Source organism: Delphinapterus leucas, chromosome 2 (assembly GCF_059928025.1).
Source record: "Delphinapterus leucas isolate spDelLeu-1000000601 "Yukka" chromosome 2, BTC_Dleu_Yukka2, whole genome shotgun sequence".
NCBI classification, from domain to species: Eukaryota; Metazoa; Chordata; class Mammalia; order Artiodactyla; family Monodontidae; genus Delphinapterus; species Delphinapterus leucas.
In genome coordinates this window covers 7,014,011-7,031,866 of record NC_143130.1, presented here as the reverse complement: position 1 = coordinate 7,031,866, position 17,856 = coordinate 7,014,011, and the positions used below count along the sequence as shown (strand labels likewise).

Below are 17,856 nucleotides of genomic sequence, written 5' to 3'. Positions count from 1 at the left end.
AATTATAAAGAGGCATTATAAAGTGGCAAATGTGCTAATAATTTATAAATTACTGTATTTAAAAATTACTGAGTAAAAGAACATGAACTCTATTAACTGCAATTATGTAAGTGAATAGAGGAACAATGCCACAGTTTTGTCATGGGGTGAGCCCGTGACACAATTTCTGAGGGACAATCCTGCAATTATTCGAAAACCTACTTCATGTTAAGACTGCCATAAAAATGAGCGGAACGTAATTCCCAACTGGACCCTCGACTCTGGGTTATGTTAAAAATCTTGTTTACTTAATTCTGGTGTTTCAGTGAATTGGTTCACTTTTGCTTCTGCAGGCATCCTCCTCACGTTAGGAAAAAAAAGGTAACGCAATTGGGTTTGAATCATCCTATAGGAGAAGTCTTCCCTTGCGTCTTCGAAGACAAGGAAAACTGTGGTGTCCTAAATTAAGGACGACTTCGGAGCCCACGCATGCCCCCTAGTGGAGGTCCCAGGGTGCCACAGCTGTGGGGTGGCCTTCAGGATGACGGGAAGCTGCAGAAAGAGGCTTTCTGATTTTTAGAGGAAATCAGAGGCAATAGAACTTTTTCCCTAAAGGGCCAGGTTTAGGCCTTTGGGTCCACAGTCTCTGTCGGAACAACTCAACCCTGCCTGCCACGTACAGGCAACACATGAATGAATGAGGACTTGTTCCCATAAACTTTATTTATGGATGCTGAAATCTGAATTTCCTGTAATTTTTATGTGTCACAAAACTTTTTTTTTTTCCTCCTCAACCATTCAAAAATGTAAACACCATTCTTAGCTCGTGGGCTGTACAAAAACAGGCGATGTGCTGAGTTTAGCTCATGGGCCACAGTGTGCTAGCTCCTGCCTGGTTTTTATAAGGTATGATTGTGTCCTTTGACTACTTATAACATGAAGGAAGGGCATCCTGTTGTCGAAGGTAATTAGATTTTTCTGGACTGAACGGCCTAGGCACTGGTACATAAAGGCAGGAAGAAGTATCTACTTTGTGGTATTTGAGTCGAGGCCATTTTAGGTGGCCTTGTCCAGCATCTTTTTCCCCTTGGGCTATTGGTGATATATACATTATCTATGTACACCGAGAAACTTGGATTTTCAAATCCTAGATAAAAACACCATCAGTAACAAAACCACAAGACTTATTTACAAATAAGACATCTTCCTAGAGCACGACAGCTTTCATGATAAATTAGAGTCAGGATAAAGAAATATGTGCAATTCTGCATAAGTAATAAAAAACATTCAAATTATCAGTGTCCTGATGGCACTCATAAACTCCACTGGGCATGTCTTCTGACTTGAGGGCTTTGATTTTTCTTTTCCTCACGTGTCCTGGCTGTTGCTGAGAAGAAGAGTCTCTGCAGGAGCAGAACAGTCTAGTTTGTCAGGGTTGTGTGCTCTTCAGAGAACACAATGTTTGCCCCAAACCTTGCTTTGGAACCAATCCACGAACCTGCTGAAGATCAAAGCACCCATTTGTGTGTTTATTGATTTGGCAACTTTGCTTCTAGAGAAATAGTCAACCAGTATATTTTTATCTCACTCTTCACTTTAACACCTACCGCTCATCACTGCGTTACAGAAATGCTGGCTCCATAGGTGTTCCCGATGAGATCATGTGCAGTGACATAAGTAAACCCTTTCCAAGTGGCTCCCTCATTCTGCTACATGGACCCACAGACCCTCACTTAACAAACAGAAAGGCAGCAGTTCATCTCCACACAACGGCAAAGATTTTCCTACACGATTCTGTGATTTCTGTTCAATCCATAGAAAAGCGGTCCATTTTTCTAGAGAGGGACAAATACCTTCTCTTCATTGAGAGACAGTCAGAAGGTTGAAAATGAGAGGAATGTGCTCTTTGTATCCTCCTTCCATCCCTCCTAAAAATGGGTCAACAGCGAAAAAAAGGATGAATGTTAACATTCTAGCTAGAAATGTGTTCTATTGGTCACCAATCGATGTTTTTCCATCTTTTCTGCTACTGACACTTCGATGTCACTTAGGTTGTGCTTTTATTCTTTGGACTGGCAGTTCCAGGAATCATTAACTAGGATATTAACAAATGATGACATCAGAGTTCTAGAAATAGAAATATCCATCTACTGTAATACGAGTCCAACCTAAAGGGAGGGAAGAAATGGAATAGCAAAAACAAGTGAGCAAGAAAAATTATAATGTAGTACAATAGATCTATATTTTTAAAAAGCTACTAAAGAAAAAAAACTCTCAACAATCCGAAGAGAAGCAAATATGGGATTTTCTAGGTAAATTTATCAAGTTTACAAAGGTTTATCAACTTCACTTACCTTTTCGGACTCTGTCCCTGGACACCTCCAGTTGTACAAGTAATACTGTAAATTGCCATCGCCTATGCCAAACTTGAGTTTTTCCAGGAATGTCTTATTTTCCATCAAATCTAGCGCATTGAATACATCAAATCCTTTCTGTCAATGTAAAAAAAAATTTTTAATTTTAAAGTTTCAAAGGATTAGAGTGTTTTGTATATTATGTATTTCAGTATAACATTTCATTCCCCTACTAATAGCTTGAATTGATAATGCATTTATAATAAGGTTTAATGTCTGCAATATATAGTATGGGTTAGGAATTCAGTTCAAAACTGTCTTATTAAACTAGCAAGCAGTGAATCTGATGGAGTCAGCAAGATTATCCAGAAATGCTGAATTGAGAAGTGCAGTCTGATGGCTGACAAAAAAGAATCTATTAAAATTTCAGGAAATATTTTGTCCCTGTTTTTTTTTTTTAATTTATTTTATTTATTTATTTAATTTTTGGCTGCGTTGGGTCTTCATTGCTGTGTGCAGGCTTTACTCTAGTTGGGTCAAGTGGGGGCTACTCTTTTTTTTTTTTTTTGTGGTATGCGGGCCTCTCACTGTTGTGGCCTCTCCCATTGCGGAGCACAGGCTCCGGACGCGCAGGCTCAGCGGCCATGGTTCACGGGCACAGCTACTCCATGGCATGTGGGATCTTCCCGGACCCGGGCACGAACCTGTGTCCCCCGCATCGGCAGGCGGACTCTCAACCACTGCGCCACCAGGGAAGCCCTTGTCCCTGTTTTTGAAGCAAACAGCTGCCTAGATGGCTCTATCACCAGAACTGTTAGTTACTGGCCTTTCTACGTTCTGACTTACCTGAACCTACGCCAAGAAATCAAAGCTGTAAAGACTTTAAATCGTGTATCTGTCTTGGGCTGATAATGGGAAATAAAATTTAGTAACATTTCAATAGTAAAAACAGAATTAAAAAAAAAAGCTTAGATAATACTATGCAAAATGTGATATAGATGGAGCACCTACATTTCTATTTCTCAGGGGTTTTACCTTAAATAACTTATTACTGGCCTTTTTGGGGAGGTAGTTGAAAATGAGCTACAAGATCAAAGAAGCAAACGAGAATGCTGATTTGGGGATCCACTTATAATAGATTAAAAGAAATGTTTCCAATGATCAAATACAAGAAGACTACAAGGAAGACACTTTTGAAGGGTTGCTCCCAATTTCTCGTGAACAATATTTATCTTCTCACTCAGCAATTACATCAAAATGTCCCCGTCAGCTGATTTCAATTTCTTTTTAAAGAAAAATGTTTATTTATAGCAAGAATTTAACAATTATCCTTACTACCACACTGAGGAAATAGAAAAATAATGCAAATATAGTAAGGAACATTTTGAATTTAATTCTTTTCATTTTAAATCCTTTTAATAATAATAATTCCAATAGTTAAAATTAAATTTCTTTAATTTTAAAATTCAGAGACTATTTATTTGAATCAAAAAACCTACTGTTGCCAATTATTCACTGCAACACACTCATATTTTCCCCATACAGACAGACCTTGTTTTATTGAGTTTCACAGATTCTGGGTTTTTTACAGATTGAAGGTCTATGGCAACCCTGCATCAAGCAAGTCTATCAGAGTCATTTTTCCAATAGCATTTGCTCACTTTGTGTCTCTGTGTTCCATTTTGGTAATTCTTGTAATATTTCAAACTTTTTCATTATTGTATTTGTTATGGTGATCTGTGATCTCTGATATGACTACAACTCACTGAAGGCTCAGATGATGGTTAGCATTTTTTTTAGCAATAAAGTATTTTAAATTAAGGTCTGTATATTGTTTAAATACGCTAGTGCACACTTAACAGACTACACTATAGTGTAAAGATAACTTTTATATGCACTGGGAACCAAAACACTCGTGTGGCTCTCGCTTTATTGCAACGCTTTCTTTACTGCAGTGATCTGGAAGCATCTGGAACCAAACCCACAATATCTCCAAGGTATGCCTGTATCATGGGATCACATTAGTTTTCTTATATTCCTTATATTATGAATTTCGTGTATCTTTATATAAGGTTTACAAGTTTCTAATTTGTACAAAATGTCTTTTTGGTTAAGTTACAACAGAATTAATGATGAAAATAGCCATTAAATTAAAAAAAAAAACCTCTTATCAAAATTCTTCCTTTGACTGTCAACAGTAAGAAGTATCTCAAACAAATCCCCCCACCATGTGGAAGAAAATACAAGATGTTTTATATACTCCAATATACATATTTGAGACACACACGGGATGACAAGGAGTGAGTTGCGTACCAGCTTGGCAATGATGAGCGCGTCGTTCATGAGGTCCAGCAGCGGCGTCTCTGTGTGGATATTGTAGAAGGAGTAGGCGGCTTTGAGGCTCTTGTGGGCGGGGTGATGCATGACTGTGGAGGGGAGCGTGTAGAAGCTCAGGAAGTCAGTTAGTTTACCACTGGAGTTCTAAAGAACAAAGGCAATGTCAGGTAAACATCTCCTTGAACAAGTTTCATCCAGGCATCTCAGCTCACATCTTGATCTCTGACTTGCACCACAGCTTTCCGTTAGAATGAAAAGCAACAGCTCATGCTCCGCTCTCCAAGTCTGATGTGCAGCCCCTTACCATATGCTGGGCAGAGGCCAAGGAAGAGCGTGGAGCTGTGCCTCAGCCTAAGTGCTCGTCAGCAACTGGCATCAAGTTCTTAAGAAGTAGAATGTTCTAAAAGGAACGCTCTCTGGTTGACTAATGAGTCTCTCTAGACTTATGGGACAGTGATAAAAGTAAATTCATTGTTTTTGCAGGAATAAGAGCACCAAGGATTAGAAGGCTACCTTTTCCAACTAAAGGATACTGTATAATAATCTTCTTGGCACAAGGCAGGAATTGTATCAGCTTAAAGTGAAGTTGGATAGGATTTGGAAGCTGTTTTTTTAGAAGCTTGTAAAAAGGCACTGGTACTGCACCAAAATATATGTGTGTGAATAACTGAGAAAATCTGAAGCTATCAAAAATAAAAAGTGATGTGAAAGATGGTGTTTGTTTTGTCATCACAGGTACACTTTCAATACAAGAAATTAGTCAATACTGTCTGCATTGTTTCTATTACCTGCAGTGACCTATGCAAGTCTGCATATAATTCAAACCATGATGTATTTGAAGTATACAGCTGTGGAGGCTAGACCACATATGCCATTGCTAATATTTGTTTTAGCAGAAAATTCCAGAGGATGTATTATCTGGTTTTTGAGTGCTTCTGATTCATTAAACCTTTTTTTCAGACATTATGAAATTAAAGATGTTAAGCAAAAGTGAGAGATGACTTAAAGACCTAAGTTTTCAGCTTTATTAAGGATTTTCAACTTGAAAAACACCATAGCAGAAATTAGAGGAAAAAAAAAATCACTGGATGGGCTCAATAGCAGAGTGGGGATGACAGAGGATAGAATCACTGAACTTGAATTTACCCAATCTGAAACAACAGAGAGAAAACAGAGTGAAAAAAAAAAAAAAAAAGAATTAAGCCTCAGGGATCTGTGGGGCAGTAACAAGATTCACCATTCATATCATTGGAGTCCCAGAGGGAAAGAAGAAAATGTGGGGCTGAAAGAGACAATGGCTGAAAACTTCCCAAATTTGGCAAAACGGACATAGTAGATTCAAGAAGCCATGTGAACTCTAACATGATAAACCCAAAGAAGTCCACACCAAGACACAGCATAATGAAATTTCCAAAAACTAAAGACAGAGAGAGATCTTGAAAGTAGCCACAGAGAAACAACACATTACCTATGGGTAAATACTAATTCAAATGACAGCAGACTGCTCACCTGAAACCAGAGAGGCCAGAAGCAAGTGGCACAAGAGCTGAAAGAAAAGAACCATCCACCATGAATTCTGTATCTGGCGAAACTTTCTTCGGGAAAGAAGGGGAAATAAGCACATTCTCAGACAAATGAAAACTAAAAGAATTTGTTGCTAGCAGACATACCTTTAAGACTGGACGAAGTACATTCTTCAAATAGAAAGGAAATCATAAAAGAAAGCATCATGGAGCATCAGAAAGGAAGGAAGGAAGAAGGAAGAGAAATCTGGGTACATACTTTGAGCTATGCTTCTTCTCATGAGTTTTATAAATGACTCGATGATTGAAACAAAAATTATGACACCATCTGATACTCAAGACAGTGATATTTAAACAATGAGACTGTACAGCAGAAACTAACACAACATGGTAAAGCAATTTTACTCTAATAAAGATGTGAAAAAAAATGATGAAAAAGTAAAGAGAAGTAAAGTCACTTGAAGTGGTACAACATGGATACCAGAAGACTGTGATAAGTCACATCTGTATATTGTAATACCCAGAGCAACCATCATGAGACCTACACAGATATACTCAAATGCACTATAAATAAATCAAGACATCCAAAAATGTTCAAGGAACAGGAAGGCAAGGAAACAGAAACAGAGGGACGGAAACCAGAAGTAACAAACAGAAAACATGTATTATAATATAGAAGACTTAAGCTCTAACATATCAATAATCATCAAATGTAAATGGCCAGAAAACACCAATCAAAAGATTCTGGCAGAGTGGATAAGGAAACATGGCCCAAATATATACTGTTTACAAGAAATTCACTTCAAATTCAATGACATAGATGGGTTGAAAGTAAAAGGACTGAAACAGATATACCATGCAAACATGAATTTTAAAAAAGGAGTGGCTATATACATACACCTCAGAGATACTGTGGGTTTGGTTCCAGACCCCTCAATAAAGCAAATATTGCAATAAAGCGAGTCACATGAATTTTTTTGTTTTCCCAGTTTATATGAAACTTTTGTTCACACTATACTGTAGTCTGTTAAGTATGCAATAGCATTATGCCTAGAAAACAATGTACATACCTTAATTTAAAAACCCTTTATTGCTAAAAAATGCTAACCGTCATTTGAACTTTCAGCGAGTAGAAGTAGTAACATCAAAGATCACCATAACAAATCTAACCATAATGAAAAAGTTTGAAATATTGCAAGAATTACCAAAATGTGATACAGAGAAACAAAGTGAGAAAACGCTGTTGGAAAAAATGGCACCAACAGACTTGCTGGACACAGGGTTACCACAAACTTTCGATTTGTAAAAAATGCAGTATCTGCTTAGTACAATAAAGCGACGTGCAATACAACGAGGTCTGCCTGTATTAATATACAAGGAAGTAGACTTCAGAGCAAAGAGAACTACTGAAGACAAAGAGGGGTATTACATGATGATAAAATGATCAATCCACTAGAAACTCATGCAGGTCCAATATGTATAAGTACCAAACAAGACCCTCCAGAGACATCAAGAAAAACTGACAGAACTGAAGGGGAAAAAGACAAATCCACAGTTATAGTTGGGGACTTCCATACCCCTCTCATTAACTGACAGAACTACCAGAATTAAATAAGGGCTATGACTACAGGTTTTGTAGCCATTAAAAGGGAATACTATGAACAACTTTATTCTTACAAATTTGACAATTTAGAAGAAGCAGACCAATTCTTCTAAACTGTATTAAAACTCAAACAAGATGAACAGTCCTATAATCATAAAAGAAAGTGAATTCATTATTTCAACACAAAAGAATTCTCTAAGGTCAGATGGTTTCAACTGGAGAATTCTAGCAAACATTTAAGGAATTAACACCAATTCTATATAATTTCTTCTAGAAAACAGAAGAGGAGGTCATACTTCCCAACTCATCTTATGAGGCCAGTAGTATCTTGATACCAAAACCAAACAAAGACAGTACAAAAAGAGAAACTGCAGACCAATATCTCTCATGAACTCAGCAAATACTCAACAAAATATCAGCACTCCAAATCCAATAATGTATAAAAATTATATACCATAACCAAGTGGATAATTTTTCTAGGTATGCAAGGGTGGTCAAACATTTGAAAATCAATAAATGAACAGACTGAAGAAGAAAAATCATGATTGTATGAATTGAAGCAGAAAAAGCACTGGACAAAATCCAACACCCATTTATAATAAGAACTCTCAACAAGTTGGGAATTTTCTCAAATCAGTAAGGAGCTTCCATGAAAAACCTACAGCTAACATCACGGAATAAGATTCATGGGGTAAGACTGAATGCTTTTCCCCTAATAACAGGAACAAGGCAAGGATGTTGATGTTTACCACTCTTATTCAATAAAGTACTAGAATATCTAGCCCCTGCAATAAGGCAAGATAAAGGAAGAAAAGGCATACACATGGGAAGGGAAGAAATAAAACTGACCCTATTTGTAGATGACACAATTGTCTATGTGGAAATCCCAAGAAATCTCCAAGTAAATTCCTGGAACTAATAAGTGATTTCAGCAAGCCTGCAGGATATAAGAGCAACAAAGAAAAACCAATTACATTTCTACATACTAAAAATGAACATGTGGAAACCAAAATTAAAAACACAATACCATTTATAATCACTCCAAGGAAATGAAGTATTTAGGTAAACACTTTAAAAAATATATACAGGATCTGGATGCTGAAAATTACAGAATGGTGACAAAATAAATTTTAGAAGACCTAAATAAATGGAGACATACCATGTTCATGGATTGGAAAACTTGTTAATTCTCCCTAAATTAATCTACAGAGTTAATGTAATTCTTATCAAAATCCCAGCAAGGTCTTTTGTAGATAACGACAAGCTTATTCTAAAATTTACATGCAAAGGCAACGGAACTAGATTAGCTAAAATAATCTTGACAAAGAAGAATAAAGTGGGAGGAATCACTCTACCTGGTATCAAGGCTTACTATACAATTACAGTAATTAAGACAATGTGGTATTGGTGAGGAAATAGACACAGAGATCAATGGAACAGAATAGAGAACCCAGAAATGGACCACAATACAAAGTATCAGTATTCAGGCTATAGAAAACTTTGACAGGGAATTCCCTGGTGGTCCAGTGTTTAAGACCTGGTGCTCTCACTTCCAGGGGCCCAGGTTCTATCCCTGGTTGGGGAACTAAGATCCTGCAAGCTGCACCGCATGGCCAACAAACAAACAAACCCCCCAAAAAAACCTTTTACAAATCAAGAAGACAAGGGTTGAGTGAAGTGGTTGAATTATGCCATCTTGAACAAAGGCAGTTCAGTTCCAACCAGTTTTGCAAAAGCAAAACAATATTAAACTTTGGGACACATCCCTCTCAGATGAGATCATCCAAACTGGCCTTTTCAAAGAAAAGCAATTAGTCACACAGACAACAATAGAGCAGATCAGAACCCTGATTCCCCATGATTAAGTAGTAAAAGTGTGCTCTTCTGCCAGGAATGGAAGCTGTAAGAACAGCTGGTTCTGAAAGGGTGAGCAGGAAGCTGGTTCAGAAGCACTGAGTCAGGCGGGCAGGAAGGGAATGGACACTCTATGATCCTTCTGGAAAATGGACTCAGTTGCACAGTGTTCTCATACTTCTCTGTACTATCTTATCACCTTCTCTTTACCTCCACTACAAAAGTGTCAATGATGTGCTCCTGGGGGAGGAACCAGTGGGCTACTTCCTCTTCATCCATCACCGGGGCTAGATGAAACTGCTTCAGGTAACTGTTGGTTAGTTCTTGAACAGCTTTGATATCTCTTGGTTCCATTGGCCTCAAGCCCGAAGTTTTTGTAACCTGTTGGAGTGAAAACAAAACCAGTTGGGACAGGCTTCCCTGGTGGCACAGTGGTTAAGAATCCGCCTGCCAATGCAGGGGACACGGGTTCGAGCCCTGGTCCAGGAATATCCCACATGCTGCAGAGCAACTAAGCCCGTACGCCACAACTACTGAGCCTGTGCTCTAGAGCCCGTGAGACACAACTACTGAGCCTGTGCGCCACAACTACTGAAGTCCACGTGCCTACAGCCTGTGCTCCGCAACAAGAGAAGCCACCGCAATGAGAAGCCCGCGCACAGCAACGAAGAGTAGCCCTTGCTCGCCGCCACTAGAGAAAGCCTACTTGCAGCAATGAAGACCCAACACAGCCAAAGAAATAAAATAAAATAAAATAAATTTATTAAAAGAAAAAAAGTTGGGAGGTTTAAATAAGAGGAGTAAACAAACTTGGCACCAAAGCATGATCCCCAGACCAGCAATATTAGCATCCCATGGGAGCTTGTCAGAACTGCAGAATCTTGGGCCCACCACAGACCTACCAAGTCAGGATGTGCAGTTTCACAAGATCCCCTGGTGATTCGTACACACATAAAGCTTGAGAACCACTAGTTTAGAACATAAGCTACACGACATGTTCTATCCTATCTTTGTGTACCAGGTCTTTGGTCAGTGTTGCCCATGACCCAGACAAAACCAACGGGAACACTCCAAGTTCATGTATATCCCCATGCCAAGAACTTTAACAGCCTACATGATAGGGCAGAACAATCTCAGCATGTGTTCTGGAGGATCACGCTTTTAAGACTGCCACGTCTGACATTTTGAAAACACAGTTGAAAATGGCTGAGAAACTTTTTGTCCAATAGCCTGTGGAAAAAATGTAGCTCTTCTGTTCTCGTGAGCAATAAAAATGAAAGAAAAGTAAAAATCATATCGGTCAGTATGGGAAGGGAAGCATTTTAATTGCCAAGAATGAATGGCTGGTTGCCAAGTAGTGGCCCTGGTCTCTCATGCCATCTTTTGATTAAAAGGTGATCAGAATAGGCATCTGAATCCATCATTCCAGAACATCAAAATTTTTACATTAGGCCATGGGAATAACAAACCCTCAAGGTCAGGACAAGTCCCCATTTGGATTTGTTCAAGTCTTATCCTTAAAAGAGCTCCAGACAGCAACTATAGGAAGTGTACAGACACCAGGATACTTGACAACAGAAGTGAGAAAGGTCACTACATTTGCTTGTTTGTACAAAGAAAAAACTTAATACAAATACAACTGCATTTTTCCAGTTAACTCGATATTTTTTTTCTTGAAGAAATATTGGATAAATTTTAAGTGACAAATAACTTGTATATAAATAGTGCTATTCCATCTTTTCTGTCCTAAATTACCACTAAGTACTTTTAGAATTCTTTTTTAATTGAAGTATAGTTGATTTATAATGTGCCAATCTCTGTTGTACAGCAAAGTGACTCAGTTATACATACATATACATTCTTTTTTTATATTCTTTTCCATTATGATTTATCACAGGATATTGAATATAGTTCCCTGTGCTGTACATTAGGACCTTGTTGTTTATCTAAGTACTTTAAAATTAAAAACTGCCTTTAAAATTACATCATCACAATTCCTGCATGCCCCCAGACTAGTGGTAGGGGAGAAGAGCAAGGTGGAAAATGGGTTTTCATCTTGAGTGTCGGCTCTGATGGATGTTAGTAGTTGTGCTGAGGTTTCTAACGTTCTGTGACAAGAGCTGCTGATTGATTACTGATTCCCTTTGGGAGGAGATGGGCTTTGTGTTTTCAGACTCAGCAGTCCTTAGCTGAGTATTTACTATGTGCCACTCAGTTATGATTTATGGAATCTACAAAGATGCAGTAATGCAGCTAAAATAGTTTAATATTCTAAACTGAGGGAATTTAAGTCCTTGACATTTAATAGAGAACTCATACTTTTAGTATTTCTGTGGATCTCAAAGCCAAAGGACCCGAAATCTCCAGGTCCCAGGTTCCACCCAAGGCTTAACCCTTGGTTAATAATGGCCTGAATAGGTGTTGAATGAATGAATGAATTCCTAGGTTTTTAGCACAATCATTTACCCAATAAGGTGAGGTGAAGGCTGCAGACACGGAAAACAGTCACTGTCAGCTCTGAAGAGATGATATTTCTAAAGCCTGGCATTTAAGTACAAGCCAGGAGTGAAACTGTATTTTTCTTTTGTTTCCCTAAGCCAATTTTAGTTATTCGGAGCATTTCTACACTGCAATTCATGGGAAGAGGAAACCTATGTGATTGCTAAATGGTGTTACATGAAATAAATATACATTTCTAAATGCTGGTAGGAAGGCCAAAGCCATACCAAATGTATACTGCAGTCATTTGAAAAGATTATTTTTTACTATGAGGATGCCCTTGATACATTTAAAACAGCCTTTCTCAACATCAGATTCTTTCTTTTGTTACTGGTTCAGTAAGAATCAATAATATCAAGCAATGAGATTAACTAATGAAAGCAACAGGATACATCTTCTCTGTTCATAGAGAACATTCAGAAATGAAGACTGAAGCTGGCCAACTCCTTTTTGGAGCAAAATATGCTTCTGCAGCACAGTTCTTATTCACTGAATTTTCATACTGTGTAATCACTAAAATCAACATCCTTTTTGCCCAGAAGACACCCTTAAAGCAGCAGTTCTCAAATATTTTGTTCTGGGACTTTGTTATGCTCTTAAAAATTATTCAGTACTCCCAAAGAGCTTTGCCTATGTGGGTTATATTTATCCGTATTTATCATATTAGAAACTAAATTAGAAATTTAAAAAAAAAGAATATGTAAGCTCAATTCCATATAGCCTCTGGAAGACTGCACAGTGCACTTGTAAGACAATGAAATGAAAGATGCAAATTATACTTTTGTGTTTTATAAAAAACTGACCTCACAGGCCCCCCAAAGGTTTCTGGGAACCTCAAGGGATCCCTGGACCACACTTTGAGAACTGCTACCTCAGGTCTCTGAAGGTCAGAAAAATGGGTAATAGAATTTAGATAAGGAAGACTCAGTGAAAACAGTATTGTTTGGCAAACCGGCAGGGAGAAAACACATAAACTTGGTAATTTCCAAGCATTTCAAACAAGTTTTTACAGGAGCATTAAAGCAGGAGAGAACATCAGACTATATCCAGCTATAAAAACATATAAGGTCCTAGAAACAGGGGAAGAATATTTACTTTTGCTGATTAACAGTGGCTTATGTGTCTCAGAGCCTAAACTTGTTTCTTTCTAACATCAGAAAGTCACATCCTCTCCAAGAAATCTACAGAAGCACGAAATAAATTTTAAAATATAAAATTATATTTTAGGGAGTTCCCTGGTGGCCTAGTGGTTAGGATTCTGGGCTTTCACTACTGTGGCCCAGGTTCGATCCCTGGTCAGGGAACTGAGATCCTGCAAGCTGCGCAGCACGGCCAAAAAAAAAAAAGAATCATATTTTATATAATAGCTGTTGTCTTCAGGAAGAGGTGGGGGAAATGCTATACCTAGATAAAAATCTCAGCTTTGGCATAATCTGAAAGAATCAAGTGGCAATGTTTTCTGAGACTTCAATAAAAAGCAGAAAACCTTCCAGTAACTGAGAAAATCTTAACTTACATAAACAAACTCTATTTCTGAATCAGATACTTTCCCACCATCCAACTAATATGCATTACTTGTTGGACTCTATATGCACTGAAATCTGTGTAAAATCTGCTTGTAAGTACATAAGGAAACAAAGCTCAGAGCTCTATTAAAAAACAGAAGCAGTGCCGTTCTCTGTCAAACTATGTGGTGTGAACTGATTTGGAGCTAAGATTCCATAGTAGAGATGTCAGCAATGATTATGATTATTTATTTGATTTAAGAAGGAGCAGTAGGACATTAAACACTAAAAAAAACATCGACAGTTCCTAAATCGAGAACACCTGAGTCTTAGCATGTCTTCCCAGGCGTAAAGTTCTTGCAACACAATGTAAAGACACTGGGAGATTAACCTGATTCCCGCTTTTTATCTGCTTCAAATTCCTTCACCTTGAAGAGCACCGACCAAAAAAAAAAAAAAAAACCCAGCGTGGTTTGGAAATTCTCAACACCAAATTAAAAACAAACCAACACTGAAAGGGTAGGAAACTGTGTTCCTCTTGGGAAAACCATAGTCTCGCAGGTAACAGTAGCTAATGGCATGGGCCCTGGGGATGGTTCTGTCCTGATTGGAAGACTCTGGGCAAATCAATCTGGTGTCTCAATGTCCTCTTCTGTGATTGGGGACAGTGGCCCGCCCTCTCTGATCGGTGTAGATAATAAATGCGATAATGGATGTTAACTGTCTGGCATAATGCTGGCTGCAATCAATGTTGACTTTTATAGTCAGACGTCCACAGCAAAGATGTAAAGCCGGCATGGTAAGCAGAAACGGGCCTGGCAAATCAGAAAACGAGATAGAATCAAAGAGCAAAAGCTGTATTCAGTAAGGTTCTTGTCTTTACGCTTCAAGGTACAAAAATGTTCTTAAATGATGCAGTTGCCAGCAGGGGCATCGCCCACCTGGGCGCTCGGGAGAGAAGGAGGTGGTCTGGTGTATGCTGCCTCGTCCAGCTTCCAACTCAGGAGCTGACACCATGGTGGCTGCTGGAAGCACCTTCCAATTTTCCAGTGTCTCTACTTGCATCTCTTCTATCTTCTCTCTCTTTTTTTTTTTTAAATTAATTTACTCTTTAGTTTTCTTTCCTTCCCTATGACTTAAAAGGAGGAAGGGAGGCTGGAACACACCAATGAGAGGTGTTTGGACCTTGACACTCATCCCTTCCTGCCTCAACCTGGTCTCTAATGGCGGCACAGTGAGACGTCTGGTTGGACTGGGCCTTGGTGCCCCCAAGACAGTTGTGTTAGAGGTGAAGGTGGAGGCAAAGGGACCTCACAGGAGAAACACGGACGTCTAGGGCCTGCCTGCCAAGTCCTCCACTTATTAGTGACAGGCCCTGGTCTAAGCATCAACCTTCACAAGCCTCGGTCTTTGCATCTGTACGATGGGGATAAGAATACTGACTTCAAAAGGTGGTTGGAAGAATATACTGTACAATATACGTGACAGCACTTTATAAAATTCAACTTATTAGGGAAGAAAAAAGGCAATCACCATAGCAACATGGCCAGAAGAGGACTGCTCCACCAAGGAAACTAGGTTAACCACAACCAAGATGCCAAGGTCTGGTTTCACCACCAATGTCCGCCCGACCAGCAATTTATCACCAACTTGTCAAAACTTTGTTACCTATGAGTTGATGGATGCTTGTACAAAAATATGGAGGCTGATGGAAAAAGTCAAGTCAAAACTAACTTTCAGTACCTCTAATTCTAATCATCCTGAATAAACCAATGACAGCTACTAAAATTCCTTATTCTTCATTCTATGTTAGGCAACTATGTGTAAGGGGGCACTTTCCTTACCCACAAGCTAGACAGATTTAGGCTCAAGAAACTTAAATCTGGGGAGACCAAAGTAGAACAGCATTCGCCCCTAGTGAAAAAAGGAGGCACGCCTCCAGTTCTTATTTCAACTCGCATATGGCAAAGTATTTGACAATTTGCAAGGAGGATGCTGAGAATCAATGGTGTCCTGTCTTAGCTGTGCACTGTGCCTCTCTTGTGCCTCTTTATTTCTCATGGCCACTTGCGCCTCTACATGACTCTGTCCCGCCCAGTGGCTCTGGGTCTCGGCCACTAGCAGAAATTATTTCTAGCTGATCAGTAAATTACGATGGTCATGATCATGGTGTGACCCCTCAGAGCAGTTTCCTGCATCTCCATTTCAGTGCACATGTCTTCATAAACTTACCTTCAATTCTGTCACCCCAACTTGAGGGGGCCTGGTCCTTCTTCCCCAGGACACATGGACCCTCCTTCATTATGTCACCAGTGCTTTTCATTTATCTCTGTTCTGATCTACGTTCCCCCCTCTGTCCTTGACCTCACAGATAGGCAGTGAGTTCATTAGTTCAAGCCCCACTGTCTGCAACTACAGCTTAGGCAGAAGGGAGACAGTGCCTTCCAGGCCCTCTACCAGGTGATGAAGCCCCGGAATGACGACCCTGACATCTCCAACACCTGGTTTCCTTCACCTCCACTTTTCTCCTTATGAAATTCTGCCTGAGTCAGCAATTAGTTGATTCTGGTCTGTCATCAGAAAAAAGACATCAATTCCTGCAGCCACTGATCACATGCATTTGGTAAACACACAACCGGCCCAAGACAAAAGGCGCTAGAGTTGGCTGCACCTTCCACAGGTGAAGTCCTCTCCTTCTTTGGGAGGAACATGGCTATATTGCACAAGAATCCCTCAATCGAGTTAAAATGTCTACTACAACCCAAAAGAAAGAATAGCTCTGACGAAATCAAAACTTTACACAAAAGATCTCATCTTTGGACAGATTCCACGATGGCCCCAGTGCTGCCTGCCCTCCTGGAGTTCATGTCCCCGCCATCCACTTGTCTCGAGTGTGGGTGGGGGCCTGTGACTTGCTTATAACCAATGACATACAGCAACAGTGATTCCACTTTAATTGATTATGCAGGGTTCTAACTTCCATCTTGCTAGCAGATGCTCTCTGTAGGCTCTCCTTGCTGGGTTCGATGAAGCAAGCCGCTGTGCTGTAAGCTAAGCTATAGAGAACCCCAGCCGACCAGGAGCTGAGGCAGCCTCAGGCCGACGGCCAGCAAGGAACTGAGGACCCCAGGCCAACTGCCCACAGAGAACTCAAGGCTGCCAACAGCCATGTGAGCGTGGAAGTGGATCCATCCCCGGTCAAGTTTTCAGAGGAGGCCCCGACCCTGGCTGACACCTTGATGACAGCTTCATGAGAAACCCTGAAGCAAAGGCCTCAGCTAAGCAGTGCCTTGATTCCTGACCCACAGAACCCAAGAGATAGCACATGTGTTGGTCTGAACTTCTACATTTGTGGTAATTTGTTATGTAGCGATAGATAATTCATTCACCATCTGAGCCCTGAATAAAGCTAAGACTGATAAGCACGTTTAAATTTCCACTTACTAAGAGACAGCTTTTCACACTGGGAATTTACTAGTTTAAAAATATGCTAATTTAATGCGACATTATTTCCTCTCCCCGGGTTTCTTCTTTAAACCTTATTCCTTAGTTCCATGTGTTAAGATGTCATCAGAAGGCTGAACTTTTCTTTCCTCTTCCTAAATAGAATATAAAGCCTCAAAATTTCAAAACTTACATGTCTGGAATTCAAGCCCTTCCAACCCCAAGCTGAAGAACTTTTAAAAAGCCTTAAAAAAAAAAACCCACCTCCTTTTTTCTGGCCCCAGAGTTCTATGCAGTCTTTTTAGCTGCATATTCACATCCTCAGACCCATGAGCCAGTTTTTAGCTTCCTGCAAATAATTCTTTTCTACATTAAAAGTTTCAGTTATTAACAGCTTTGAAAAACTGCAAATCATTCTTACTTACATCTGGAAGTCTGTACAGCTTCATTGTTCTCTGCAAAGTCATATTTCTACTCAAGTGAGAAAATTTCACTTCTACCAATTTTCTGGGGTTTAGTGATCGATGCCAGTATCTGGAATACAATACAGATTTTAAGATCTAATCGATTTCTAACTCTCCAAGTTTTTAACCTTTGTCTAAGCTCAGCTGTTATAGAAGCAGTGAATGAACACTTATGTTGGGCCCAGTGCTGGCCCTCTTCCTATGCAATTATTTTATCTGTCATTTTTGACCTCTAAATGATGTCCCAGTTATGTTCCTTTGTTGTTTGTAACTGTCCATCTCTTTCAATAAAGA

At 39.3% G+C, this 17,856-nt stretch overlaps 1 protein-coding gene across 3 annotated transcripts in view; it reads right to left on the bottom strand.

The window, feature by feature from the left end:
• Positions 1-681: 681 nt before the first annotated feature.
• Positions 682-17,856, bottom strand: part of NMT2 (N-myristoyltransferase 2) — a 55,844-nt gene continuing 38,669 nt past the window's right edge. The window contains exons 8-12 of one of the 3 annotated variants that reach the window (XM_022580568.3): positions 17,524-17,632; positions 9,861-10,031; positions 4,647-4,814; positions 2,334-2,471; positions 682-2,147 (exon numbers count right to left, since the gene is read on the bottom strand). In XM_022580568.3, the coding sequence (XP_022436276.1) occupies positions 2,127-2,147; positions 2,334-2,471; positions 4,647-4,814; positions 9,861-10,031; positions 17,524-17,632 (607 nt within the window). In that variant the 3' untranslated portion in view covers positions 682-2,126. The other 2 variants (XM_089906378.1, XR_016391868.1) reach the window with 2 other exon arrangements.